The sequence below is a fragment of the Lotus japonicus genome, chromosome 4, assembly GCF_012489685.1.
Source record: "Lotus japonicus ecotype B-129 chromosome 4, LjGifu_v1.2".
Classification (NCBI taxonomy): domain Eukaryota; kingdom Viridiplantae; phylum Streptophyta; class Magnoliopsida; order Fabales; family Fabaceae; genus Lotus; species Lotus japonicus.
This window is the reverse complement of record NC_080044.1, coordinates 38,354,169-38,365,256: the sequence shown is the minus strand read 5'-3', so window position 1 is coordinate 38,365,256 and position 11,088 is coordinate 38,354,169. Positions and strand designations below refer to the sequence as shown.

The window sequence follows — 11,088 nt, the reverse complement described above, 5'->3', positions numbered from 1 at the left end:
CGAAGATTGGAATCGGACGTTCGTAGATCCTAGGGTTTCGCCTTGAAACGCTTGTTATATAAGGAATAAGAGAAGTTCTAACATTTCTCTGAAGATTTTTGGAATTAATTTCCAACGTGACTTTAAGTGAAAACTAGCTATTTACTAGGGTTTCTGACCTAGGTTTAAGCGTATATCGATCGTGCTATACCTTTTATCGATTCTGGTACAATCCTTAGACTTTTCCTGAACTTTCTCCTTCATAAATTTATTTCATTTGGTAAACTCTTGTTCAGGTTTCCCTTCACGATACATCAACCCTAATCGTGAATAGGATTCTATTTACTTGGCATAAACTGAAAAACTTGGGCCTTTTACCGGTACTTGTAAGGCCCAAGTACCCTCACCGGTTTGATCACCGGTCCAGTTTTAATAACCTTGCCTAAATCCCATTTAAGTCTAACAAAGAAATCGGATTTTGTTGAAGAAAATCCCTTTTATACAATCAAAAATATCAATACCTACTTAAATTAGATAATAAGAACATCATTATCCAAGAAACTCATTAGAGTTTCTAATTTAAATTTTGGTAATGCCACGTCATTTAAACCACCTTAATCAACTTTATTCACTTTTTACTCATACCCAGAAACTCTAAAAAGTTTCTTAAATGGACCCTACAATATACCCCACTACTTTCTTGTAAATTCGTTTACCTATTTATTTGTTTTCTTATTTGTTTTTTATTTATTTTTAATCATTAAATTTAGAAGAGAAACTTTGAGCAAATTTCTCTAGAAAGAAACTTTGGAGCAAAGTTGCTTGCCATGTGGAGAAACTTCATTTTCTGCAACAGATAAGAAACTTTATTCCAGATGACATGTCATAGTTTCTTTGTTGCAAATGCTCTTAAGTATTATGATGGGCCTAGTATAAAGTTTTAGTCAAGGTTATTTTTAATTTGAATATTAATTTTAAATAAAAGCTACTCAACAAATAGTTTATAACAGATTCAAAAAATACAAGTAGTTTAAAGTAAGTTATCTTCAAAATTTTGTTTCATTTCAATCCAAAATAAAAACACTCAAATATAGTTCATTGGAATTGAATTATACCTATTACCTACGCACTTCCATTATCAGATTTTCAATTACTAAAAAAAAACTTAATGGGTTTAAAAGTAAAATCACTTGAACTTATAAAGTTAATATATATTTAACTATATCATTTTTCTTGGTAATAATTTTCAATTCGTACTTCAACATAAAATAAATAAATGGCCAAGACAATATACCAAAGAACTTTTAACTTACATGTATTTTAAAACTAAAAATTTAAATAACAACTGATAAAGGAAAACTAAATAAATAACAACAAATACACTTTTCAAATAAACTTCATAACTAAACCAACAAAATACATCAGGGGCTTTTTGACCTAGTTCACAAAAAATGACAATATGCAGTAGCATACGCTAACTTAAGAACAACAAACCCTGGGCATGCTAAACCAGCATAGCATTACATGACTAAACTAACTCTGATTGTTCACAAAAAGATACTTGACACAAATACAAAACAAAGTACCTTAAACTAAACTAAAAACAAATAGACCTATATACCATAGGCCAAAATTACATAACCAGCCAAAAAACCATAACTCATATAATCACTGTCAAAATCAACATATATGTTAGTAATAAAGAAATATCCCCTAGGATATTATGCCTAGGCATAAAATCCAAGCAGATATTCTTTTATTTATCTCTAACAATATGATAATTTGACAATATCTGCAACCCAAGCATCCATTTCATCACTTCATAAAGTAAGATCAACAACTTCAGTTGGATCCACCCCTTGCCCATTTGGTTGACTTAAAACTTCAAAGTTATCCTCACACCTGAATGATTCAGTAATATCAGCATATTGATTGTTGTTACACTTATATGAAACTGAAGCATTGCAACCATGATCTGATTTTGTCAAATCCACAAATTCAATACAACTTGACTTCTGCTCCTTTAAATAACCAACATTTCCCATTGGGCTGAACCTATACTCTCCCAGATTACACTCAAGGGCAGGTAAACCTTTTGAACCATCCTCTGATATGGTCAAATCCACAAATTCAATACAACTCGATTTCTTCTTCCTTAAATAACTCACATTTCCCATTGGAGTTAAACTGCTTTTTACCCCATCTACCTTTGACATTGTCTCCAAGGTATCACCCCCAACATCAATTACAGATTTATGGACCATCACTAATTCCTCATCATCAGTGATAACATTCTTCTTAATGTAATCATCAGATTTAACACCCTCAGAACTGTGACATAATACTTTTAAAGAAGATAAACCAGCAGGTTTACTACTACACTCGCCCAGATTATTAAAAATATACTTATCCGATAGCTTCCTTTGAAAAGCAACTTCAACTGCTTTCAGCACTCCAACATATTTATCAACAGCATCATCAAACTCTTGGATCAATTTCCTCTTCAGTGGCCGCCTAATAATCGGTTGATTAACAGATGGATTTGTACCATCAGAAATATACTCCAACTGATTCATGCCTGCCATGTCACTATCATCATCACCCTCAATTTTCTCCAAATCTGTCACAGTCTTATTTTCTACATCAGCACCATCCAGAACGCCCTCTAGCTCAGTGAAGGGTGGGATAAACTTATCCTAACATTAATTGATTAAGCAAATGATTAGAACAAATGAATATAAAAATGACACTACAAACACATCAAAATAAATCACATAGCTCTACATAATTCAACTAAAACATATAAATGTACCTTCGATGGAGTAATGATCGCAATGCCTGAATTGAACATTGCAATAACATCAGCATCAGAGCACAGCCTAAGCACTTCATATATCCTTTCACCATTATATGACATTTGACCTCCAATCCGAACCTTGAAGAGAAATTCTTCACCAAGCAATTTCTCCTCAAGAAGAGTCGGATACTGTGGAACCAATGGATCCTAGGGAAATAATTAATGTTAGACATTGACATTTACAGCAAATCACTATAAATAAGAATAGACTTAAGGAAACTCAGACATAAAAAATTAATACAACAGGATGGAATGTATATATAACCTCAATGAAATTAAGTAACTTCTCGCATGGCAGACCCACAAGTTCAGACACCACAGCATCATTGAGAACAAACATAGCTATATCCGTGCCATCAAATAATTCCAATCTGATGCGATACCTGATGAAAATATACATCTTTAAATATTAAAAGATAATACAACATACATAATTCTTAAAATAAAATTAAAATAATCAATAGAAAAAAGAGGTAATGGTAAAAAAACATCCAACAATAACCTGCGAATAGTCTTGGCAATGTTACGATAACAACGATGACATTTGTAAACATCATCCTCAGGTATGACTTCCGTATGGCAGCGACATGAAACATACCACCACGGAGAATCTTTGATAAAAGAAATGACCAAACCAGAAACAACTGAAACACCATCCTGTAATTACAAGTAGTTTATTATACATTAACTTAAAAAATTGAGTAATTTACAATCTACATTAACACATTTAAATTTCGTTTAAAGAGAAAACATTAAATAATAGCAAATGAACAACAAACCGAAGGCCAACAACATTAAACATTAAATGTTCGAAGACTTGGTTGATATAGATTCTTGAAACATAAGGAATGATCTGCACTGTAAATTTCCCTGCAAACAGATTTAAGTAATCAAAAAATAGAAATGAACAATGAATAATAAACATATGAAATTAAACTAATAAAACATTATTTAAAATAAAGAATAACACCTGACCTTCAACCCTCCTCACATCAACAAACCGAAGGCCAACAACAGGTCGCAATACCCAATTTAAACACAGGTAATCAGAGAGTGTCTGAACAGCATCCCCAATCAACACACAATGACACTTTCCTCTACATGTATTACAAATTTCAGAAATTAAAAACATACGCTTAAATTGAGTTTCAGTCAAAAGATACACATGAGTAAATAAATATGAGCAATAGATATAAAAAAATTTAGACATAAAAGTAAAATGTGAAATACGTATTGTCCATAAGATCGATCTCCATCATCTTGTAAACGTGATTGCCCTTGATGAGAAGTTTTTCTTTGGATGCAGCAGATAAAATCCCAATAACATCTAGGTGAAAGGTTCAACATTTAGTCAGTATTCACCCATTTAATAATAAGAAAGAACAAAACTGTTTGACAAATCACAAACTAAAATAGAACCAGACAGTTAGTAATGTATTGTTTATAACATTAGGCTAGAAACAGACAAATATTACCTACTAAATATCCAAAGTTGGGTCCAACATTTGTGATATTCTCCATGTGGAAAAATGACCATCCATGTCGAGGTATGGACTCATTGTAAGATCAAGATTTGGTCATGTGATACAACTCTATGTTTTGATGATAACAAGTATTTATTTGTGGATGAACAACTATGATACTCTAATGTTTGTCTTGAGTGTTTTGACAAACAGGTTCTAATTCTGACACCAGAAGATATATTCGTCAGAAGATCTGAGGATCAGAGGATCAGAAGGATCAGAGGATCTGAAGATCAGAGGATCTGAGGATCAGAGGATCTGAAGATCAGAGGATCTGAAGATCAGAAGATCAGAGGATCTGAGGATCAGAGGATCTGAAGATCTGAAGATCAGAGGATCAGAAGATCTGAGGATTAGAAGATCTGAAGACCAGAAGCTCTGAAGGACCAGAAGGCTCTGAAGGTCTAGAAGCTCTGAAGGTCCAGAAGCAGAAGTTACGAAGGTCAGAGGATCCAAGCATCCCTCTGACTCTGATCACCAAGCTTCACAAGTTCCAACACGAAGCATAACTCTGATCAGATGTCATTGGTTAAAGGCAAATGTCTCTATCAAGAAGTACAAGAGCAGTGTACTATTCTGACAAGCCTACCTACCAAGGTTCAGCCACAGCAGGTTCTGGAAGTTCCAGAAATGCCCTCCAACGGTCATATTCTCTCAACAGAAATATCCTTTGCACCTTGGACTATAAAAGGCTGAAGAAAAGAAGAAAGCTAAGTGAGAGAGATCAAGAGCTGCAATACAAGAAAAGATTCAAGCCTCTACTTTCTTCATCTATTCTTATTTAGTTTACACTCAGCTTATTTAGAAGCAAACCTTTGTAAACACCAACCTCAAACAGTTGTTTGATTTTCCTTAAGGGACCGGGTAGGTCAGTATCCTTAAGAAGACTAAGAGAGTGAATCTTAGTGGTGATTCCTTTAGGAGATCAAGGTTGATCGAATCCTAGAGAAGACTAAGAGAGTGAATCTTAGTGTGAGCTAAGTCAGTGTATTGTTAGTCACTTGTAGGTTTCAAGTGCAGTTGTAACAATTATCTGATTAGTGGATTGCCTTCATTCTAAGAAGGAAGAAATCACCTTAACGGGTGGACTGGATTAGCTTGAGGGATTTATCAAGTGAACCAGGATAAAATACTTGTGTGCTTTTCTCTTCTCTCTATCTTTATCCGCTGCACCATCTATCTTAGAGAAACCGAAAAGATTTACTTTAAATCTTAAGGGGAAAGTTTTTATATTGAAAACGCTATTCAACCCCCCCCCTTCTTGTCGTTTTTCACACCTTCAATTGGTATCAGAGCGCAAGTTCTGATTACCACACTTAACAGTGTTCAGTAGATCCGGGCCAGTGTGAAAAACTCATGGATTCCACCACTACTACAAGCAAATATCAATACAGTGCAAGACCACCTATCTTTGATGGTCAGAGATTTGATTTCTGGAAAGACAGAATCAAAAGCTTCTTTCTTGGCTTTGATCCTGATCTTTGGGATTTTGTTGTTGATGGCTACACCCCTCCTGTTGATGTACATGGTGTAAAGATCCCAAGGAAGAAGATGAGTGAAGATCAAAAGAAGGAGTTCAGAGATCATCACCGATCAAGAGCTATTCTGCACAGTGCCATTTCATATGAAGAATATGAGAAAATTACTGATCGTGATTCCGCCAAGGGCATCTTTGAATCCTTGAAGATGTCTCATGAAGGAAACAAGAAAGTGAAAGAATCAAAGGCACTGTCTTTGATCCAGAAATATGAATCCTTCCAAATGGAACCTGACGAATCCATTGAGGATATGTTTTCCAGATTCCAGTTGATTATTGCTGAAATAAGACCCCTCAGCAATAGCTACACCACTGCGGATCATGTCATGAGGATCCTTAGAGGTCTTCCTGAAAGCTGGATGCCTTTGATAACTTCCTTGGAGTTAACTAGAGATGTTGAGGAGATGAGTTTGGAAGAACTCATAAGCATACTGAAGTGTCATGAACTAAAGCGTGCTGAACATCATGATCAGAAGAAGAAGTCTATAGCCTTGAAATCCAAATCTGAAAAGGCTAAGGCTCTCCAAGCAGAAGCAGAAGAATCTGAAGAAGCCTCTGAAGATTCTGATGAAGATGAGCTGACTCTGATATCCAGAAAGCTCAACTGCATCTGGAAGCACAGGCAGAGCAAATTCAAAGGCTCATCAAAGGACAAAAAGTCAAAGAAGCATTTCAAGACCAAGAAGAGTCTGATGGTGACTTTTGATGAATCAGAGTCAGAGGATGTTGACTCTGATGGTGAAGTTCAAGGACTCATGGCTATTATCAAAGACAAAGGAGCAGAGTCAAAGGATGCTGTTGACTCTGACTTAGCATTAGAAGGAGATCCTACCTCAGACGATGAAAATGAGGTATTCGCTTCTTTCTCTACCTCTGAACTGAAACATGCATTGTCTGATATCAAGGATAAGTATAACTCCTTATTGTCTAAGCATAAGAAGCTGAAAAAGGACTTATCTGCTGTTTCCAAGACTCCTTCTGAACATGAGAAAATTATTTCTGATTTGAAAAATGATAATCATGCCTTGATCAATTCTAACTCTGTGCTTAAGAACCAGATTGCTAAGTTAGAAGAAATTGTTGCCTGTGATGCCTCTGATTGTAGAAATGAATCTAAGTATGAAAAGTCTTTTCAAAGATTCCTGGCTAAAAGCGTAGACAGAAGCTTAATGGCTTCAATGATCTATGGCGTAAGCAGAAATGGAATATATGGCATTGGTTATTCTAAACCTTCTGAAGTTGCTGCATCATCTCTTAAGAAAGGAACTTTCTCTATGTCAAAATATCATGCTCAAATTCCTTTATATTATCCTGTTGAAAGACCCAAAATTGTCAGAACTTCTGGGCTAACTAACAAGAAAGGACCCAGAAAGTGGATACCTAGGGATAAGATTATATATGTTGCAGATATCTTCAATAGGTCCATCGAAACTCCAACCATGGAACCTGGACAGTGGATGCAGGCAACACATGACGGGAGAAAGGCATATGTCCCAAGATCCAAAACTTGAACCTGAAGGTGAAGTTGATCTTGGAGGCATCAGTAGAGTAAGATTTGGTCAAGGAATCATTGGTTTTTGATAAGAACCCTTCTGTTGATAGTCTGAACGCTATTCATGTTAGAATTAATGATAAGCTTGACTCTGACAAGTCAAAGCTAGCTGAAAAAGCTCGTAGAGATGAGCATGACTGTTTCAGATAGAAACAAAGACTCATAACTTGACGAACCAGAAGCAACAACATCAGAAGATGCTACTACAACTTCTGACTTGCGTCATCAGAAGAAGAGTAGGTTCCTAGCTTCTCATTCTGAAGTATCTGAAGATGAAATTTTGTCCAGAACGGAGATGTCACCAGAACCACACTTCTGCTCTCATCAGAAGATACACTAATCAGTAGCCAAGTATCCCTTGGTATTCCTTCTGAGGGGGAGTATTTCGTCTTATGCTCTTACTATTTTTTTTCCACCTTCATTCTTTTTGCTTATGACAAAAAGGGGGAGAACTTATAGTATCTTGACAACTCCTATATTATTTAGCTCAGAATCTAGATATTACTAACGTTGATATTAAGTACTAGATTCAAGGGGAGCATAGCTCAGAATCAAGCACGAGTCTTGGATTCAGAAGGAGCAAGATAAACTATACACATCAGGATAAGTTTTAACTCTGATACCTTATACTCTGAGTGTATTCAGTTTATTTGTTTAGAGTTGTTCATCAAAATACATGGTTTTGTCATCATCAAAAAGGGGGAGATTGTAAGATCAAGATTTGGTCATGTGGTACAACTCTATGTTTTGATGATAACAAGTATTTATTTGTGGATGAACAACTATGATACTCTAATGTTTGTCTTGAGTGTTTTGACAAACAGGTTCTGATTCTGACACCAGAAGATATATTCGTCAGAAGATCTGAGGATCAGAGGATCAGAAGGATCAGAGGATCTGAAGATCAGAGGATCTGAGGATCAGAGGATCTGAAGATCAGAGGATCTGAAGATCAGAGGATCAGAAGATCTGAAGATCAGAGGATCAGAAGATCTGAGGATCAGAAGATCTGAAGACCAGAAGCTCTGAAGGACCAGAAGGCTCTGAAGGTCTAGAAGCTCTGAAGGTCCAGAAGCAGAAGTTACGAAGGTCAGAGGATCCAAGCATCCCTCTGACTCTGATCACCAAGCTTCACAAGTTCCAACACGAAGCATAACTCTGATCAGATTTCATTGGTTAAAGGCAAATGTCTCTATCAAGAAGTACAAGAGCAGTGTACTATTCTGACAAGCCTACCTACCAAGGTTCAGCCACAACAGGTTCTGGAAGTTCCAGAAATGCCCTCCAACGGTCATATTCTCTCAACAGAAATATCCTTTGCACCTTGGACTATAAAAGGCTGAAGAAAAGAAGAAAGCTAAGTGAGAGAGATCAAAAGCTGCAATACAAGAAAAGATTCAAGCCTCTACTTTCTTCATCTATTCTTATTTAGTTTACACTCAGCTTATTTAGAAGCAAACCTTTGTAAACACCAACCTCAAACAGTTGTTTGATTTTCCTTAAGGGACCGGGTAGGTCAGTATCCTTAAGAAGACTAAGAGAGTGAATCTTAGTGGTGATTCCTTTAGGAGATCAAGGTTGATCGAATCCTAGAGAAGACTAAGAGAGTGAATCTTAGTGTGAGCTAAGTCAGTGTATTGTTAGTCACTTGTAGGTTTCAAGTGCAGTTGTAACAATTATCTGATTAGTGGATTGCCTTCATTCTAAGAAGGAAGAAATCACCTTAACGGGTGGACTGGATTAGCTTGAGGGATTTATCAAGTGAACCAGGATAAAATACTTGTGTGCTTTTCTCTTCTCTCTATCTTTATCCGCTGCACCATCTATCTTAGAGAAACCGAAAAGATTTACTTTAAATCTTAAGGGGAAAGTTTTTATATTGAAAACGCTATTCAACCCCCCCTTCTAGTCGTTTTTCACACCTTCACTCATCTTCAATTTCAAAAATCTTAGAACAACCACTCAGTATAATCCTATATCCCTGTCGAGTAAAGGGTTTTGAATCAGTGTCTCGCACAATGTGAAATCGGGATACCCTGTATACTGCACCCTCCAGCATCCTCTCCTTAATAGGATCATCTTTGAGGACAACAACTTCCATCTTTTCACCCTATAAAACAACATTGAAATTTTTAAACACTTCCATTGGAAAACTTGTCAAAAATCAAAAGTTAAATTTCTGAAATCAAAAGAATAAATGTTTGATTGAAGCTACTTAAAAGATATAACAACATACCTCTCTATCAATAGTCAACATCTCTAGTGATGAATAAGATGAACTGAGAAGATGCTGAGGAATTTCTCATAGAGCTATAATACGAAATTTAATCCTCCAGTGATATTTCACACTGGAAATGTAAGGAAATCTCCTAAAATCTTGCACAACAGAAGACATTGGAAAGCATAAGCTCAAACTCAGGAAGTGAATGAAATAGAAGGTTGAAGAATTGGATAGTACACAAATAATGGTTAGAGGCATAGCTATTTATAAACTAAGAAATCTTATTTTATTGATATACATCCACCACCACAGATAAAAGTACATGAAGCTCATGTTTTTGGCAGAAAAATCAGTAAAAGGAATGCTACAGTGGCTTTATCAATCAAATAGCAGATGAATGATAAAAATCAATACTTATCCATAAACATAGTACAAAGAACTGATATATGACTTGACAAATAATAATTTATTGGTTTTAGTTCAAAAACAAATGAGATTGCCCAGAAGATGAGCTCATCTCATCTCACTAACTAAGTTCAATCTCATTTCATTTCACTAACTAAGTACAAAAGGTCAAAATTCCTATTCATATACAATAACCAAATACAGATAAAAAAAATACATATTCAAATATTGATATTCAATTTTAGTTGCATTCCAACTACTAATTGAGCAACAGCTGAGAAATCATCTTGACCAGACCAAAGGAAAACTGTGGCCAAATGAGAGTAGCTGAAAAATTTCATGATTACTCTGAACTATTGTACAATCTAATACTATAACTTGTCTACTCATACAAAGAGCAGGACACTATGCAATATCCCACAACTAATTTAACACACAATCAATCAAATGGTATAAGAACTGGAAAGTACAATAATTAGGTATCCTTAAATGTAAAATTCATGAAAAAGAGGGGAAAAAGGAACCCAAAACCTTGACCAAAACTTTGGTGGAAAACTAAGAAATCCTTATATCACATGATGCATAGTAAAGGAGTTTCATGATATGCACTGCTCCTTGCTCCAACAGGTGCCAAGGTTTCCAAAAAACATTTCAATAACACCAATCTTCTCCAACCACAAGGATCCACGAGATTTGGTGTTTATTTGAAAGAAATTGATGAAGAAATCCAAAACGGAATTGATGAGATTTTGCGTTTTGTTTGAAAGCAAATGTTCAAGAAATAAAATAAACGAAATTGAACAGACTCAGGGAGTGGTGCAGTTTCGATTGGGAGAAATTGAAGAAGAAAGGGGAGAAAATGATGGATAGGTCACGTGAGTTTTTTTATATTCTTTAATGAGTGAAATATCTAGACCGTGGGATGAATCCAATGGTCAGCTGCAAGGAGATTGAGAGAGTTGTGCAATACAGTTTTTTTAACAATGGAAAATCTTTTATCATTAATATGTTTCC

The 11,088-nt window shown here is 35.5% G+C and overlaps 1 protein-coding gene across 5 annotated transcripts; it reads right to left on the bottom strand.

Moving 5' to 3' along the window:
* Nucleotides 1-1,357: 1,357 nt before the first annotated feature.
* Nucleotides 1,358-10,920, bottom strand: LOC130711920 (uncharacterized). 5 transcript variants are annotated; one of them, XM_057561701.1, is made up of 9 exons: nucleotides 9,685-10,920; nucleotides 8,689-9,558; nucleotides 4,067-4,163; nucleotides 3,812-3,933; nucleotides 3,630-3,706; nucleotides 3,339-3,493; nucleotides 3,102-3,219; nucleotides 2,792-2,983; nucleotides 1,358-2,675 (listed from the first exon to the last, which is right to left on the bottom strand). In XM_057561701.1, exons 2-9 carry the CDS (start codon nucleotides 8,741-8,743, stop codon nucleotides 1,800-1,802), a joined length of 1,692 nt encoding a protein of 563 aa, XP_057417684.1. In that variant the 5' UTR covers nucleotides 8,744-9,558; nucleotides 9,685-10,920; the 3' UTR covers nucleotides 1,358-1,799. The 5 variants fall into 5 exon arrangements, with proteins under 5 accessions (XP_057417684.1, XP_057417687.1, XP_057417688.1 ...); XM_057561704.1 differs by having other exon boundaries at nucleotides 5,435-9,558; nucleotides 9,685-10,919; XM_057561705.1 differs by having other exon boundaries at nucleotides 9,484-9,558; nucleotides 9,685-10,919.
* Nucleotides 10,921-11,088: the final 168 nt, after the last annotated feature.

Excerpts from the sequence above, each read along its gene's own strand:
- LOC130711920 (XM_057561701.1), bottom strand. The coding sequence starts at position 8,743 with ATGACCGTTGGAGGGCATTTCTGGAACTTCCAGAACCTGTTGTGGCTG. Across the intron at positions 2,984-3,101 it reads AGTTACTTAATTTCATTGAG|GATCCATTGGTTCCACAGTA; the intron begins GTTATATATACA and ends TTATTTCCCTAG. Across the intron at positions 2,676-2,791 it reads CGATCATTACTCCATCGAAG|GATAAGTTTATCCCACCCTT; the intron begins GTACATTTATAT and ends AATTAATGTTAG.